General features: G+C 27.0%; 3 protein-coding genes across 3 annotated transcripts in view; 2 read left to right on the plus strand and 1 right to left on the minus strand.

The window, feature by feature from the left end:
- Positions 1 to 2,820, plus strand: part of LOC112601046 (dipeptidase 1-like) — a gene marked incomplete at its 5' end in the record, with an annotated part of 48,622 nt that extends 45,802 nt beyond the window's left edge. Inside the window, 5 exons of the mRNA XM_025348451.1 lie at positions 226 to 402; positions 484 to 568; positions 668 to 743; positions 2,316 to 2,454; positions 2,517 to 2,820. Coding sequence (XP_025204236.1) covers positions 226 to 402; positions 484 to 568; positions 668 to 743; positions 2,316 to 2,454; positions 2,517 to 2,627 — 588 coding nt within the window. The remainder of the gene's footprint in view (positions 1 to 225; positions 403 to 483; positions 569 to 667; positions 744 to 2,315; positions 2,455 to 2,516) is intronic.
- Positions 2,821 to 11,677: 8,857 nt separating this feature from the next.
- Positions 11,678 to 14,091, minus strand: LOC112601121. The gene is made up of 9 exons (XM_025348560.1): positions 14,080 to 14,091; positions 13,826 to 14,018; positions 13,582 to 13,740; positions 12,635 to 12,816; positions 12,393 to 12,573; positions 12,218 to 12,344; positions 11,968 to 12,149; positions 11,817 to 11,897; positions 11,678 to 11,748 (listed from the first exon to the last, which is right to left on the minus strand). Exons 1-9 carry the CDS (start codon positions 14,089 to 14,091, stop codon positions 11,678 to 11,680), a joined length of 1,188 nt encoding a protein of 395 aa, XP_025204345.1.
- A 1,444-nt stretch (positions 14,092 to 15,535) lies between these two features.
- LOC112601041 (E3 ubiquitin-protein ligase Siah1) lies at positions 15,536 to 17,485 on the plus strand. Its single transcript, XM_025348442.1, has one exon. It carries the CDS (start codon positions 16,113 to 16,115, stop codon positions 17,121 to 17,123), a length of 1,011 nt encoding a protein of 336 aa, XP_025204227.1. The 5' UTR covers positions 15,536 to 16,112; the 3' UTR covers positions 17,124 to 17,485.
- The last annotated feature ends 1,479 nt before the right edge of the window (positions 17,486 to 18,964 follow it).

An 18,964-nucleotide genomic window follows, 5' to 3' on the forward strand; every position in this document is an offset into this window, starting at 1 on the left:
ATTCTATTATAATGTAATTATTTGATTACAATTTTTTCGTAATACATAATAAATCCCAATGAAGTTTTCGACAAGTGTGGAAGGTTTTATTTACACAAAATTAACGAAGTGTTAAATTATTGTAACGGCTATTCATATTATAAAATATTACATATTTACAATTATTATAATATTACTCCTATCACCTAGCAAAGATATTTTAATCAATGTGCTATTATTTTTTAGCTAGTACTAAGAGAATTGAATCGACTTGGAATGATGGTTGACCTTAGTCATACGTCTGTCAAAACAATGGAAGACGCACTTAACTATACTTTAGCACCTGTAATTTTCTCACATTCATGTGCATACTCATTATGCACCTCGTTGAGAAATGTTCCTGATCACGTGCTCAAACTAGTGGTACATACCAATTTTATCATATTTTAAATTGAATAAGTACATATTATTAATATAATACTAAATATATTATTTTAATTTTAGGCCTTAAACGACGGTATAGTTATGGTGAGCTTCTATTCCTATTTTATAAGCTGTAATTCTACATCAACTTTGGAACAAGTTATTGGTATGCATTTAATATTATAGTATGCTAAATATTTGTTGCTAGTTTTAAATGTATTAAAATAAAATTGTATTGATTGTATTCTTTTCGTGCACATTTCAGCTCATATTAACCACATTAAAAACGTAGCTGGAGAGGACCATGTCGGCCTAGGTGCTGGTTTCGACGGAATTAATCAGTAAGAATAATGATTGATTAGAATTAATTTTAATACTAAAATATAAAACGATTTTTATAAAATACATTTTTAACATACATTTCTTAGCAATGGGTTAGAATTGTTATTTTTAAAATTATGTATATACAATAGTATAAAAGTAGGTACCTATTACACATATGTTAGTTGTCCTTAAATCAAAGAAACTTCGGTGGTTTTTTTTTCTACTGTTTTTTATGTTTACCTAAGTACGAATATTAAAATCGTTCGAAAATAAGTATGCAATAACTGTATAATGAAATATCAAAATGCTAAAACTAAACCTCTATTAACTATTTGTCTATTTATAGATAACTATTAGCATCCTTGCATTCAGCCGGTGCTTGGTTAAGTTACGTTGTTACATATTATATTACCTATGTTGTTATATTTAATATACGAGCGTGTATTGTGTGTGCAACGCGTATTCCTATATCATCATTCAAGTACTGAATTATAAATATTATCAGGCTATTCGTTACGTACCCATCACGATATTGCACTGTTGGTTATTAATATTTAATTAAACAAAATATAAAATTAATTTGTCAGCTATGTATGTTTAAACTGTAGCGTGCAATATGTTTCTAGTACAATAATATTATATAATCCAACACAGTATTTAGTTTGTTCAATCGTGAATTGTGGTGACAATATAATGTGTGTAGTTAATGCAGCAACTGTGGGATTATCAAGTTCAAATCTGTTGAACTGATTTATAATAATTTCAATAATTCAGACACTAAAATAGTAAAATGTAACATAATATAGGCAATAGGCTACACATAAATGTATTAAACTGCAGATATTACTAGGTACCTATACTTATAATTATTATGTCTCATGTGTTATCATCCAAGGCAAGACGGGGCACTTGCCCCCCCTAGAATTTTAAATTTGTTTTCTAATTGTAATAGTTTAATGTTATGCTGACCAAACATAATAATGTTCTATAAATAAAATGTATAATAATAATACCTATAATTGTAATAATGACAAAACATGGTAATGTACTATAAATAAAATGTATAAAAAAAATCTTTATTTATTTTTTCAATTAATTTTGCCCCCCCTCCCCTAAAAAAATGTCTGGGGACGCCCATGTTATCATCATTGATATTTGAAAAATATCATATTTTGTAATATATCTAACCGGTATACAATATTATAATACGATACTACAATGAATATTGTACGTTTAAATAATATATATAAATATGAAACTGGAATTAAGATTTTGGTGCTTATCTAAATGTAAATAGATAAGCTTTAAAAAAAATATACTTTTAAAAATATTGTTTGAAATCATATTTTTACTAGACGTCATCTTAATCATCTAACCTAACTTACCTAATCAAAGCCTAGTTAAATTACAAAATATAATTTTATTTTTTAATACATTATTACTATAAACATACATGGTAATTAATCAAAAAAAACAAACCAAATATTAAAATCATATAAAAAATATATTTTTTAAACATTATATCACAATTAATTAAAAACTACTTTTTAATAACAGTATGTTGTATTATACTACCAAAATTATTTCAGTACTACAAAAGGACTTGAAGACGTATCACATTATCCTCAACTATTAACATCGTTAATGAGTAACCATTCATGGACTGAGGATCAAATAAAAAAACTTGCTGGCAACAATTTACTAAGAGTCTTTTCCAAAGTAGAGAAGGTATTAATAATTAATTAATACACTATTATATAACTTACTAAACAGATTAACTTATTTTTTAGGTTAGAGACGAATGGAAAGAAGATGGAATGAAACCAGTTGAAGACATTTTGGTGCCATTGAACAAAGAACCTTTGTTACCCAATTGCACAGATGGATATAACATGACTTGATGTTATTAAATAAATATTTATTTTAGCAGTAGTACCTACGGTATAAAGTGAAAATTTTCCGTCGAATAAACGGAATCCAGAGCACAGTGGTGTCTAGAGCCCCAATTATATCATAGTTGGGAATCGTTTAGTTTCATTTGTATGCTTTTTTACATTGACACTAAAATTTAATAACAACATAGCTACTTCTAAATTTACATTTCTTTTTTTAAACACGTGAACTCATTTAAATCAAAAAGGGTTTCGCAATTATAATAAAATGTATCTCGGTAGGTAAGTAATTAATAAATAAAACGTATATGTATTCGTATGAAATATTAAATGACTAATGTAGGTGTCCGGAAACAGTTTTATAAACCAGCTGTTAATTTTGAAAATTTATGGAAACATCAACCAATTTTTCATCTTATCTCCTATGTATACGTGTTCCTAAGTTAAAAGTTTATAAAAAGTTAGAGAAAAATGTCATTACATCTTACAACGCTCATGCACACGCTATAGACTTATAATTATATTGTCACATATTATGTTGAATAGCAGTTATTCATTTATCAACTTATTCAACGCTCTATAGATCAGACAACTTAGTTAAATTTGTAAAATATTTGATTTAAACTCAATAATATAAATGACTATTATTGAGGCAATCATTAAAATTAGTCTTACACCACGAGAAGAACAATTGTTGAAATTAATTTTTTTATTTAAATAATTATTTACGTATATAAATATATATTATTATGTTAATTACAATTAAGTGTTTTAAAAAGTGTTCATTAGAGTTTAAAGTAAGTTAAACAATATTAATTATAATAACTTAGATAATATTGTGAGTTTAATATTTTATTAGGTATTAAATTTTAATAAATGAATACAATATTTAATGAATTGTTTTTGCTTAATATATTATTATCATTAAAAAAATACGAATATACTCATATTATAGGTGTGTGTGCGGTAGGTGCTAAGAACGCCTGAGCATCCCAACATGTATTTGTGGTCCTAAAATTTTAGTCCTGTAGCATATAATATATATACATTAGCCCATATTTTAACTGATGTCACTAAAATTAAAATATAATTTTTTTTTTTTTTTGTGGTAAAAAAAATAACAAAACGTAAAATATTTTAAATTTTTGTAGAAATAACTTATTATGATTATAACAGCTTTATTTTATTATTGGCTTCTAAAATACAAATAATAAATAAATATTGCAGTTATCTTAGAATATAATATATTAGATTCAAAGAAATATATAATTTGGTACTAGTAATTATATATCACTGACTAATATATTGTGATATAATCCTGTGATACGATTAAAGACTATTATTATATGGGTTATAAAGTTATTTTTCATTTTGTGTAGTGGAAAATAAACACAACAAAATGATATTTGTTATTTGTAATGATCATAAAAATGGAACTATTATAAGTTGGCTGTTTACTATTTTCCAAAATAATAATCACAAGTCATTCTACAACGACTACAACGTTCACTGAGCCAACATTGTTGAATTTTTTTTTTTTTTTCTTAATTAAAATCATGTCAACTAAAAACGGAAAGAAAAAGTTAAAAAACAATTTGCAATTGAAGCAAATAAGAAATTCTTTTGAAGAATTTACTCTAACCAAAACAACTCGTAATAAAGTAACGTTAAGTATAAAGTAATATAAATATTAAGTGATGAATATAAAAATAAAATAAAATATATTTATTGTTATTTCTCTCTACCATTTTACATTATTTATTATTATTAAATTTAAAAGTTACTTACATACTTAATTAAAAAAATGAATAAACAATCTAAATCATTTAAATCATGAACAAAATATATAATTTAAAAACAACACAAAAAAAAAACAGTATAATGATAATTAAAACAATAAATGATCAAGTAAAAACTAGTAGTTGCAATATACGTACTGTTAACACTACTAAGCACTGAGTCTTTATTTTATTATATTATTTTCTATTATACAAAACATAAATAAAAATCAATATAGATCATAATCTCAAATTAACGTTTTTAATATTATTATTATTATTATTATTAATGATATTATATTCTTGCTACAGTTGACAACGAAAAGAAAAATTTTAAGTGATGTTTATTCGTACATTAATGTGGGTACATGTCTTGCTAAGAGAAGGCTCAAAAATATTGTAGGCACCCCCCCTCCTTCCCGAAATTTCGATCTGCGAACATCTATGACTATATTAGATGTACTATTAAATACTGCTGAGAATTGTGTAACAGTTATAACTTATAAACATTATGGCTGCGTGCGTATTCAGTATCACAATATGGGTATAATTTTGTAGTAAAATCATTTTTTGACACGTAATATTTCGTTAACACTGTTCTTTACATTCGAATCAACAACATTTTTAGAAATCAATACACAGTCGAACACTTATATTTTTCGTTTTGTTGCGTTTGGGATGCAATCGGAATATATGCTCCATTTTACGGCCTAGCTGTTACAAACAGATAGCAATCGGCGGAGCATAAAGAAGGTAAAAAAAAGGTCGAAATGAGAAGAAATCGAAATACGGCCAGCGTAACTCTTTGATGTACGTACGTCTACACGTTCAATAGTTGGCCAAAAGGGAACAACCGTTTATCGCGCTCAATCTCTCGTTACGTAGAATACATTTTATATTGTGTGCCTTTTGACTTTTGACGGTCTTATCGTACAATGGTTTACGGCTATTTTCGAGTCATTGTTGAAACAAGTTGCGGAATATCAAAATTGGACATTAAATGCGGAGTTTTGGATTAAATTCACGAAATCCAGTGCACGTTCGACAACCCAAATCATATATATTTAATTAAATTTGTGATTAATTGTATGAATTCATAGTCAGGTTAAGGTTTTCCGTATCGCAATAGTACCAGGATCGCATGCTGTATACTGGCTACTAGCATAAAAATGTCATGAATCTACGCATTTGGATACCTGTACAAATTTCTTATGCGTTTACCGTCCGATCGTCTAAATATTTTTCGAAATTTATGTATCTTATATAATATCAATATATTATCATATTTTTAAGAGGCGCCATTTAAACAATATCACTGCAATGTTATAAGTAATCGTTTTTTTCATAAATAATAATTGAACAAAAGTCAAAAACTGTATAATATTGACATTTATGGAACTTATGTATCTGATCCTAATCAAATCAATGAAACTTAGATGCTTATTATTTATTGAAAAATTAGCGTTTTTTTTGTTTTGTTTTTTTTTTTTTTTTTTTTTAATATTTAAAATTTATTTATTTTATTAGGTATTTAAATCAATCTGGAGCGAATAATTCCGTTTACCTAACTGATAAAATAATTCTTCTTAAACTTTCAGTAAATTTAAATGACTTATTAGTTATTTTAAACTTCTTTATGGTTTCTTTCGACATTTATCATTCTCTGTAAAAATTGCAACAAACAACAACGATAAATATAATAAATACATGAGGTACACAATCAAATAAAAAAAAAAAATCATCAATCAACTTGGAATTGTTTGGAGTGTATCTGGTGAGTTTCAAGTTTTCTTCCTATTTGATAGAAGTTTATTGTGTTCTAGTCAGACCCATTGTTGAGTATGGTGCCGTCATTTGGGATACTCATACTGCTGAAGACGGTATACAAGTTAAGAAGGTCCAGCGAAAGTTCAAAAACTTTGCAAAATACGCTCTAAATATTGGCTCCTCTTCTCAAAATTTCACGCGTGTACCTACTACATATTTTTAATTTAGATTCGTAGCAAACTGTCAGCACGCCCGCCATAATTATTTCCTTAAATAAGCTCTTTTGTAGTTACATTGACTACCCTTTTCTAATTGCTAAAATTAATTTTAAGTTACCCGTTTGGCGCACTTAAAACTTACTTCAATTTTTATTCCAATTCGCTTGGCTAATTATATTCAAAACGAATCCACTGCCTGCATGAGAGACCAATCAATAAGGAACCTTCGTTCCATACTTGTCGATTTGTTAATATTAGTTGTTAATTTATTATATTAAATAACTCATCTAAATTATGTATTGTTATTATAAATATTTATATACCTATCCCTGTGTGCAAAATATGTTCTCATAGATATTACATAGTAGTCATATTGAGACATGTGAAGTTTATAATTTTGATTCAGATACTTCTCTGAGACATTACCGTGACGCTTAATGCCCGGTATTGTGAAGTTAGTGCATGCGATGTCGCAAAACAATGGTCTATGTTCCGTCACATTGTAACTTCCATGTTCGATCATTCATTTTCATCACATAGAGTTCACATAAAGTTCCCATAGAGAATTTTCCAGCAATAAAAAATCATTTTTTTTTTTTTATATCGTTTAAATAGTAATTCGTCGTCCACGATTTTTGAGAACCTGACACTCCTAATCTAAAGAACCCTACGCCTAACCTACTGGGACTACCTACCAATATATGAAACTACGTATTATATGGTTTATTTAGCTTCTTTATCAAATACTAACTAGTTTGGTAGACTGTATATCTATATATCATAACAAACGTGTTATAATGCAATCACAATGATGAAATTTCTGCTAAAAGTAAACTAATATGAATAAAAAAATGTTTTATTTACCTGTTTTGAAGACATTTTATAAATAATTTTCGGATTATTGTAGTAGAAAGAAGTAAAGGATTATCTGGACGTTAAAGTAGATACTCACTGTACAGAGTTCACTGTTTTAATGTTATTAGTTATTACTGGTGGTGTGTGTTTAAAACAACAAAACTCAACAGTAAAAAATTAAAAAATGAATAGCCAATAATGATTAAAATTAGAAATATTATATCAGTATCACGATAATCATTAGTATTTGATATTTGACTATTGTCTGTTCCCATCGTACAAAAATAAATACATTCAAAAGGCGACTGGGATAATAAAATATGATTATACTATATTAATAGAATAACGCTTTTATTATACTATATATTATATTAAATAATATATAATTTTTTTTTTTATTTATTTTTTTTAAATATTTTTATTACTTTATAGTATAGTATAGTATATAGTATGTATATACAATATTGATCAGTTTAATAATTAAACATTGCTGTATTTATATGTTATGTCTATGCAAAAACATTATCTATTGACTATTTAGTTTATATATCTAAAAATAGTTAAAACTATAATCGGGTGTATAATAATAATATATACTCTTTTTATTTACGTAATTTTGTAACATCTCTGTTATGTTACATACCATCAATCATTATAACTTCTCAAAAATAACTTCTATGTGATATTATTTAATGGTCATCTCATATACCACCACGGTAGGAAGTTACAGAGTGGTGTCGCAATTTAATTTTTTTTCTCTTACTTCCATTTGAAGGTTGTGCCGTCACTTTTGAAAGTAAAACCAGACGTCACATAGATGGTAACTTCATCTTTATGCATGCAGGGATTAAGCTCAAATTCGTTTATCCTTACTTCATGTCGTCGAGTTCGGTTCGTCAAAACCGTTGTGTCGGACCGGCTCGTTTTTCGTGTTCATTATTCTTTTTTCGCTTGTCGTTGCGGTTTGGAGGATCTCCGTCCATATTCATATTATTCATTGTGTGCAATAGAAAACCCCGTTGTCTATCGTGAATTGGTTGTTTGGTAAATATCGTTCGAACAAAATTGTTATTGTCAACGTTTCTCATATTTATTTCCCCAGTCTAGGGTGGTCATTATTGTTGCAATCATTGTGAGTCGAAGTTTTCATATTCGTCATTTACTGCTGTATACACGTCCGTACTGTTGTTGTTGAATTCATCGTTGGTGGCTGTGACCAGCTAATCGCGCACGCGGCTGTCATTTTTTATTGTATTAATTCATTATTAGGTAACCGGTGCTCGCATTACCTGACATAGCCACATGTGAGTATTGGTCGACCAAATATTTGTATTCTTTTTGTAGCACCAACGGGTTCATAGTCGTTATTATTATTGCATATATTATTATTCCACATATTATTATACATTATTACATATTATTACTATTACATATTATTATATTATTATTTCATTCATTGTGCATTTTTATAACACCTGAGCCATTGTGAGGCCTGAGATTATTATTATTATATTATATTAATTATTTTTTGGTTGACAGTGCAGCACTTTGGGTGGCCTGGCTTCCTGCCGTAAAGGCACCTTAATATAACGTTAAATATTAAAGTCGAGTGCGGCGACAATAACTAAAAATTAAAGAAAAAAATATATGTAATATAATATATACATGAACATGGTTTACATGAGACTATTAAAAAATCACTTTTTAAAGTGAAATTTTGTGCATTACTTAAATTCCCACTATAAATCTATGAACTATCGCAAATATAAATACTTGCTACATTAAAATGATTAAACATCATTTATTATTAGGTATCTATTATCATTTTTAATAAGTCTATAACGTCTGGCTTGTGTTTCAAACAATAATTCGATAAAAAGTAATTCACAAGGCTCAATAGAATAATAAAACTAATAAAGCAGTACACCTTACCACTTACCAACACATAAATATTATTTATTAACTATAAAACGAAGTCAAATTGACCAAATATTTGTTAAAACAACCACATCTTCTAAAATCGTCGCTTTGAACTTTTCAACAATTATGGGAAGAACTTCATCAACCAACCAACCTACTTTTCTCACTAGATGACGATTACGTATACATAATTTTGGTATTTTATTTAACTTTCAGCTCATAACTTTGGTTGCAACTATGTGATGTAGTTTACAACCATGTTCTCCTTTATCTCGTAACCATCAAATCACCGATTATATTACTATATTATTCGGTTATGAATTGGTACTTATGGCTACTAACAATATAAATATTTACCTAAAATTCTTATACTCATTAGCACATTGCAGCATGCAATTTCCAGTATTCGTTTTACTTCAGAATATATTAGGACTTACAAAATATTATTTATTTATTGATTCCAGAGAAAAACTTCAATAATTATTCAAATCTTATATAATTTAAATTTGAATACCTGTACAGAGTGATTTACTAAGTATTCTCACTCCAATTTTTTCCTTTAATAATAATGTATTTATTCAGATTCTAACTACTGAAATTTTTAAAGATACTTAAAGACCTAATTAATAAAATTCTTGACATTTTGTATACTACTTATGGATTATTCTGTTGTAATACAAACTTTTATTTTTCAAATAAAAACCAATTTTATTATAAACTATTGAGTGGATATATTTTTTTAAATTGTAATGTACTTAGTTCAAAATTCAAACGAGTAGTTATTTCTCAGTTATTGAAATATTTAAAATTAAAATAATAGTTTTTAAAAATTATTTAACAAAAATATAAAAATAAATGTAATGCCTATTGAATTTGATAATTTCATATTAAAATTATTTTTACAAATTATAAATGTTAATAGATTAATACTAATTACTAAAATATTCAAATCTGAAATCACCATGATATTATTATAAAATCTCAACCCATTATCATAACCTTATTATCCTTAGTACATAGAGTTAAATAACTCAAAATTAGTCATTTGAATTTAGAATTTTATGCATCAAAGTTTCCAGAAAAATTAACCGGTAAATAAATTATTGTTCATGTTGTTGCCATTTAAAAAACAGAAGTTTGTATCTCTACAGGACACTTCTTAATTCTTAATAATGTAAAACAAATTACAAGAATCTGAAATTATTAAAGAAAAGAAGAAGAGTATGCTTGATTAATCTCCTTGTGTATTATATATAAACGTTTTCGACATTTTTTTTTTTTAATTAACTTCATAGCGGACAAACTATAATTTGTAAACGTTTTTTTTCCTATATTTTCGTAATAACATTTTTATTTTAGTTTACAATAATCAATTATTTTTAATATTGATTTAGAAGGTTATTTTTCAAATTAAATAAGAAAAGTTATTACTGTTATTAGTTTTTACTTATTACAATGACAACTAGGTAAGTTATTAATTAAAAAATTAACTAACAACATATAAAATTGTATTTTAAAATTATAATTTTGTATTAGATCAACATTTTTTTTTTTTATTATTAATATTTGTCTGTACCCTTGGGCACAATAAGAATATGTGATATAATATTTATTTTATTTTTTTTTTTTTTAACATGAAAACGTGAGGGAAGAAGTCATCCAGTGAAAGCACTAACTATTTGTTTATTAATATTTTTTTATTTTTTTATTTTATATAATTTTAATTTATTCATTTAGTAAATCTAGAGACCATTTTCTTTTCAGTCGTCGTGTGGGATTGCCTGGAATTGTGCGAGAAGCTAAATTGGATATAGGGGGATTAGGATGATATGGAAGTCTGTTATGGAATCTTTTGTAATATATTATTACTTCATCGTGAACTGTTTTAATATTTAAATATGTATGCAGAGTGTAGTTGGAGACATATGGAGGGGCGTTAGTGATTAATCTTAAGATTTTATTTTGAACGGTTTGGATTTTATTTATATTAATTTATTTTTGCATTACCCCATAGCTGTAGGCCATAAGTCCACATGGACTTGATTAATGATTTATATATGAGAAATTTGGTGTTTAGTTTAGTATGCTTATTATATATTAGTGTTTTAATTGAGTGAAATCGTTCGTTTAGGGCGAGTTTTTTTGTTCTGATATGAAGTCCCCAGGTGAGGCAACGGTCAAAGGTTAGGCCTAAGTACTTAACCGATTGGGATGAAGGGATTGATATGTTACTAAGGGAGACTTCTAGGCAGGGAGGGAGACGAAGAGTGAACATAGTGTGAATGGATTTTGATTGGTTGACTTGAACTAGCCATTTTTCATACCAAACAGACATTAGGTCAAGGTGGTTTTGAAGATTTAGAGAAACAATGTGTGGGTCTTCGTGTACTGATATAATTGCCTTATCATCCACAAATTCAGCTACAGATGTTGTTGGAGAGGTAGGTTGGTCTGCTGCATCCTTTTTAATTTTATGGATGTTCGCCAGAGCAGAGAGCGCACTTGGGTAGGGCAGAGATCATCATAATAGTAAAAGAAACATCAATTCTTGTGAAGTTGATTTGAAAATATCATGAAAATAGACTTGTAAGCCTGTAAGTACAGTTGTATAATCTTATATTTTTAAATTTAATCATCTTTATTTTACTTAGAGAGTATGCTTTTTAAATTTGATTTTTCCCATAAGCTCATAATATTTCGTGCTGCTGTTTGCTTGGCTGCTGATCGTTTGTTACTGTGTCCTGTGAGTGAATATTATTTTCGATAAATTGATCAAATAATAATTTAGGAAAATTATCTTTAACTATATACCTATTGCAACTAAGTCCATTGCATTGCACTGGATTGAATAATGATTTACCAGTTTGTAATCATTTTTAGGTTGTGATAAAAGTGTATATATTGGTGTTTGATACAAATTTTTAACGCATTCATTATGCAATTCCTCCACATAGTTTGCTTTAAACTTAATTAAAGGACTGATGGCTTTTAATCTATACAGAAATGTATGTAATATGTACTTTCAAATGCACAACAAATATATTTAATATAATTTTTTTACTCTTTGTCGTTAAAAGCTCTTATATGCGAAGAAAGAGTTCGGTTTTTCTGTTTTCTTATAATTGAACGCAACATTTCAGCAGCTGTGTTTACTTTTGCCTCATACTTGCTAGTACCACTTCCTTCAACTTAAGATACTCTTTATAAAAACATAATTAATTACATTATTCACTTACCATACATCCCGAACAATGAACACGAGTAGTTGTAAATAAATTGTTGACCCGATGTATTTCTTCTAAGGAACCGATATGTTGGAGTGATCCCGTGATCTACAATTCTGTTTTTTAACAATTCCATTGGTGATCTCAAATCAGATAAAATGAGTTCGGTTTCTTTGAATTTAAATTTATGTTCCTTAACAACAGAAATAATAATTGTATTTAAACTAGGTAATTTGACAGTATTTTATTCATACTATTTCTTGTCTTTTTTTTTTAGACATATAATCTAATTTAAATGGTTTCGTTTGATTTTTTATTTCTGAATACAAATCGTCCATTGGAAGATTTAAAAATATTCTTATTTCATTATATCTTTTAACAGCTAAATCTATTGATTTCTCCATCCAATTTATTTTCATTTTTAATTCATTTAATTCTATAATAAAATACCTAATAATATTAATGCTGAAAACATTAATTATATCTACAGTAGAACCCCTCCCATCCGCCCTCGACTAGTCCGCCGCTCCGGTTGATCCAACCATAGTATAATCGATATGAATACTATGTAATTTAAAAATATAATTTGGATTTTCTACTTTATAGAAGATATTATATAAAATAAATTGCTAATTTAATATTTCTCTTATCGCTTGTCCGCTTTAGTACTCCGACCTCTCTCGTATCGTTTCTATCGGTGTGCGTATTTTGAAATATTGCAGTTAAGTCTAGAATGTAATTTGCTAAACAAAAATCTATAACTGACTTTTTTCTAAGTAATGTAAAATATAATTAATTTCTGATATAATCTTGTATGTAATATGTAAATAAAAAATGTTCTCTATATTCTGATAATACGACCTTTTTCGCGTTCCGACCACACCCCCAGTTCCGAAGGTGACGGATTAGAGAGATCTACTGTAATATTATTTATTCATTTTATGAATTTCAAAATATTTTTTGATATTAATAGTAGGTTATAAAATTAAAAGTAATATAATATGAATTTTTTTTCTTAGTTTTTGTTAAATCGGTAACATATACAGATCATATGTTATTAAGTTATTATATCATATAATATTATTTAATAAAAACATAAATTCATATTAATTAATTGTTTAAACAACATATTTTACATTTTTCATTTTGAAATAATTTGAGATGCTAATGTCATGGAAAATTATGTACCAAAATAATTTACTTTGTTTGTCTTTGGGTGTATTATTATTTGATATTAACCAAGCAGATTTTTCTATTTGTATCAAACCATTTAATTGATTAATAATGTCATGAACTGACTTTATGCGCTCATTAAAATCATCCAAAATCATCATTTCCTTGGAAACGGATCTGTAAACTTCTTAATATAATTATATGATTGTAATATTATTTTATTGATAGTATTAATTTTAAAAATGAGAATTTTTGTTACCTACTATACTTACTAGAATCATTCAAACGATCCTTATCAATTATGAGCTTAGTCATAAAATTATTAACTCTTGTAAACATTAATTTTTTTTCCTCTTCATATAGTTCAGACTGACACGAGTGTTTTGACTGACTTTTGACATTTATCCAGTTTTTAGTTTGTTTTTGTTTAAGATCATATCTAGCCAATCGCATTAGATCATTTAGCTATTACACAAATCAACATTATTTATTAGGTAAATAACTCATTTTATAAATTTCTTTTTACATCGTTTTCCATTGTGTTTGTGTTTGTTATTTCTTATATTTATCTACAATTTACAAAGCTAGATTAAAAAGTAGTGTAAATTTAATAATTTTAATTTACTGTTGATATTAGAAAGGAAGAAAATGTGTTGTTAAATTACTGTTATTGTTTAATCACATTTGAAACTATAGAAACCAAGCAAACACCTATCCATAATATAAGTCATAAGCTTAAATTTTTTAAATTAAATGCTTGAAATTATCATTTAAAAAAAATATATAATTTATATCATAATATCTAAATATACTGCATCATATAAACAAATTCGTTAAATATATTTCTTTGGATTCCTGTTGATGCAATTTGTAATTTTTTACACTTTATAGCAATATGTAGAAGATTGATCGTATGTACATATATGCATAAATATCATGAACTAAACAAAGTAAGGGGTTTTTATTTTATTTTAAAATAAGAAACTTACCATTACTACATAAAATCATAAATAAATAGTTCAATAAGTAAATGGGATATACTGTGATTCAAAACGGTCGCGGTGTAGAAAATATTGTTTACACACATTTACAACAATGTAGGTACTATACTTTTTTAAAGGTATTGTAAATTGTCCTCTCATATTGTGGTGTTCTTTGAACTAATGGGATTACGGGTAGCATAGAATTTTAATATTAATAATTTTTTAAAATAGAAATTTTGACTAAGTACATAAATTATATACATGTATAATTAATAATAATTTTAAAAAAAAAATCGTGCACAGATGTCACATACATTTTTACTTTAAAAATAAACGGCTCTCTAATAATTTTAATATTTATTATACCTATTATAATCATATTATAACCTAATAAATATAATTAAATCTCGTGTTTGACATCGAGTTGGAAATTTTTTGATGTATTTACGCTGGTGGTGGGCCGGAGGAGCGTAGGGGGAACTGAGCTCCTCAAATATTTAATTAACCTTCCCTCCACGAAAAAAAAAAGTTATTTATATAAACACCAAAAATGTTTGACCTCGCTCCCATTGACATCTTAATGAATTTCCGCCCATATTTATTTACCTATATAAATAGTTTATTAAACCCACCACTGTCCACTAATTCGAAATTATTTGCCGGGAAAATTTTTTATTTGTAGCTTGTAGCATATCAATTATACCACATGTACCGTATTTTATTACTTTTATATCTACTTACAGCGTTTTTGAATGCCGAGTGACCATAAGTTATCATAACATATCTGTGTCATATTGTTATAATATTATAACAAAAAATTATTCGACTAGAAAATTTACTAAATTTTGGTTGTTTTTACAATATCATTATTGTTATTAAATTTATTTATTTTTATTGCACTATACAAACAATGTCAGTTTGGCTACACTGTAATCATGTAATCTCCTTGTACAATGCTACAATGTCGTTATCGTATCAATATGAAGATGAATAGATAAAATGATTGTCATATGAATAGCAGGGTAATGTTCTATGGCAATAGTGTTTTATAAGTGTAGGTTTACTACTATAGTTTGTTTTTTTTCCTATGGTTTTCACGCGTTTCAGATATGTCCGTTTATTTTTCAATACCACAAGTGAAATAACTATTGATTCGCGTACTAACCTAACACTGTAAGTGTAATCAAACGTTATTATTCTTATAGAGTGTGCTCAAATTGGTTTTATTCGCCCGACGCTGGACATCCAAATTACTTATACTTACCTATTTGGACATGATCGTTCAAAGGACTGCAGTTCATGATTGACAACGAATCAAAAAAAAAACATCCAAAGTGCACGCGAGGTACTTACATGGTTTTAGCTTAATTTGTATATAATTAGACTTAATTAAAAAATGGACAACATTAGGAAGTTCGCCGCATCCTCGGTTGTTTCGTCTTGTAAATTTTTATTTGTTTTCTGACAACTCGTGTTCAATACCAAACAATTAATTTGGTTTGCATTGGTCCAGTTCTCATGTGTCTCATTACCGAAGACTTGATTAAATACACTCATGATTATTTGTTAACTTTACATGGCAGAAAACACCTCCATTTCCAATAACAGTGGTATTGTGGAATTTAACCACCATTTAGTCACTGATCAAGAAACAAGGATGAGTGGATCTGGTGGATCAAATAGTGGTGGAACATCAATTGGTAATCCAACTGCTAATGTTGGCACTGTCAGTGTTTTATTGCCAAGTGGTGGTGGGACAAAACGAAGAAGTGCTGTAGGTAATAATAGCTCTCACAATGGTGGATCTGCTTCAAATTCTGCATCTATATCTGCTGATTTAGCATCACTTTTTGAATGTCCTGTTTGTTTTGATTATGTGTTACCTCCAATATTGCAATGCCAAAGCGGACATTTAGTTTGTAGTACATGTCGACCAAAACTGAACTGTTGTCCAACATGCCGTGGTCCACTTGGAAACATACGCAATTTAGCCATGGAAAAAGTAGCATCAACAGTCATGTTTCCTTGTAAATATTCGTCATCAGGTTGCCCTGTATCATTATTACATTCTGAAAAAGTTGAGCATGAAGAATTATGTGAATGTCGCCCATACACTTGTCCATGTCCAGGTGCTTCCTGTAAATGGCAAGGTGGATTAGAGCAAGTCATGGAACACTTAATGGTTGCACATAAATCTATTACAACTTTACAAGGAGAAGATATTGTATTTTTAGCAACAGACATAAATCTTCCTGGTGCAGTAGATTGGGTCATGATGCAATCATGTTTTGGCCATCATTTTATGCTTGTACTTGAAAAGCAAGAAAAATATGAAGGGCACCAACAATTCTTTGCTATTGTGCAATTGATTGGTAGCCGAAAGCAATGTGAAAATTTTGCTTATAGGCTAGAACTTAATGGTCATCGAAGACGTTTAGCATGGGAAGCTACACCAAGAAGTATACATGAAGGAGTTTCAACAGCAATTTTGAATTCAGATTGTTTGGTATTTGATACAAGTACAGCACAACTCTTTGCAGATAATGGAAATTTAGGAATTAATGTAACAATATCAACAAATGTGTAAAGCACATACATTTTTGTGAATTAGTATCCATGAAAAATAATGAAATGTTTTTCTATTTATGACTTACTCCTAACAAACTAATTAAAATATGAATGTAAATAAAATAGAAATTAATCAACTGTGCATTCTGGAGAGATAACTAATGTGTGAATCGATTTATGGTGAGAATATATATATATGTATATGTATTTCTGATTATTTAAAAAAAAATCCAATACTTGTATCATTTAGTTGACAACATTTGTTAAGTAATCAGCCTGAAAATACAATTTAAAGATATTTATTTTTATTACTGAGTATCTTAGTTTTTTAATAAGACTTGAGTACATGCATATATCTCACATATTCTGTAAAATTATAACTATGAGAATAATATTTGTTTAATAATGAATTTTGTTTATATTTCTGTGAGTTTTAATATTCACTTACATTTGTTATTCATTTAAAATAACTATTTACATAAAAAAAAATATATATATATATATCTAGGTTTATTATTAATATTATTTATTGCTATACCTACGTTTAAAATTAATAAATAAATAAGTCAAAACTAAATAATTAAATCAGTTTAAATTTTAAAACATATTTAATTTTTTTCGCGTGTCTTTAATTTTTTATTCATTAACATAAAATATATCATTACTTTTCTACAGCATACTTAGACATGTGACTTTTGTTTGTCTGGATTTTTTTCATCACTTGTATACTCACCATACTATGACTTGTGATTTACAGAAAAAAATGTATAGGTATTTTAATAATGAATTAGTAATTTTGTATAATATTATAAATATGTACCTAAAGTAGGTATAATTGAATCTAAATATAATTTACAAATCATAAAAATAATAAATTGTCATTGTTTCATATATTTTCGAAATAACTTATGAAACATATCATTAAATAAGCTAAAAATGTTAAACTTAATTATTATTTTAATAATTCATGTGTCTCAAATGTACAATTCACTTTATGTTTAATATTATAGTTGATGTTAAATTGTGTTTCTCATTAATAAATATTTAAAAAATAACTTGAGATTTTTTTTTCTTTTAAATGAAGACAATTGTATTATTAATAAAGATATTATCTAAAAATGAATGCCTAGTAATGCTAGGTTACAATCATTAATTTTCACATAATGTAAATTAATTTTCTAAACTTGAATGTATTTAATAAATTATTAGGTACCATAGTAGGTTTTACTTTTCATTATTTTGTTGTTTTTTTTTTTTTTTTTGTTTATTACCCATTTGTGTTCATTTTATATGCTATTTTATCCAGGGGCAGATTTAATACAGCGGTGCCCAAAAGCATTTTAAGCTATCTCTCTAGACCTTAATATGGCCTTACTTATAATAAAGATATAGTGGTGGTATATAATATTTCAAAATATATGTTATACATAATTTTATATGTATTTATAATCCTTAAAATATTATGTGCATCCCAGGCAGTTGTCTAGTATGCCATGTATCTGCCCCTAAGTTCTTTTTTACTTATTATAGTTGTATGGTCATTAACAAAAGTGTCTTTTATAACTTAAAATTGTATGTACTAATTTATTATAATTTTATATGGTTAAAAATATTATTTTTTTTTTAATTATTATTATTATTATTGCAATATATGAAAAACAAACCTTTTAATAAAATTACTTTATGTAAGTGACTAAAATATAGTGTTTTGGTAAAATTAGATATTGTTTTTATTTACTTATTATGAAGGCATTATTATAAATTACGTGTTTACTACCTATACTTAATAAGTTATAATTTATACATTTCAATTATTTTTTTTATTATTTTAATATATACAGACAAGTGTTCAAGTTTGTG

Source organism: Melanaphis sacchari, unplaced genomic scaffold (assembly GCF_002803265.2).
Source record: "Melanaphis sacchari strain LSU unplaced genomic scaffold, SCAv2.0 Contig74_pilon_pilon, whole genome shotgun sequence".
In the NCBI taxonomy this organism is placed as follows: Eukaryota; Metazoa; Arthropoda; class Insecta; order Hemiptera; family Aphididae; genus Melanaphis; species Melanaphis sacchari.

Bases quoted from the DNA above. Each gene is read 5' to 3' on its own strand.
- LOC112601121 (XM_025348560.1), bottom strand. The intron at 12,817-13,581 runs GTAAATTATTTT...ATTTTATTATAG, and splicing joins TACACCCAAAGACAAACAAA to AATTAAATGAATTAAAAATG. The intron at 11,898-11,967 runs GTATATAGTTAA...ATTCACTCACAG, and splicing joins AATGGACTTAGTTGCAATAG to GACACAGTAACAAACGATCA.
- LOC112601041 (XM_025348442.1), top strand. From the start codon at position 16,113: ATGGCAGAAAACACCTCCATTTCCAATAACAGTGGTATTGTGGAATTT.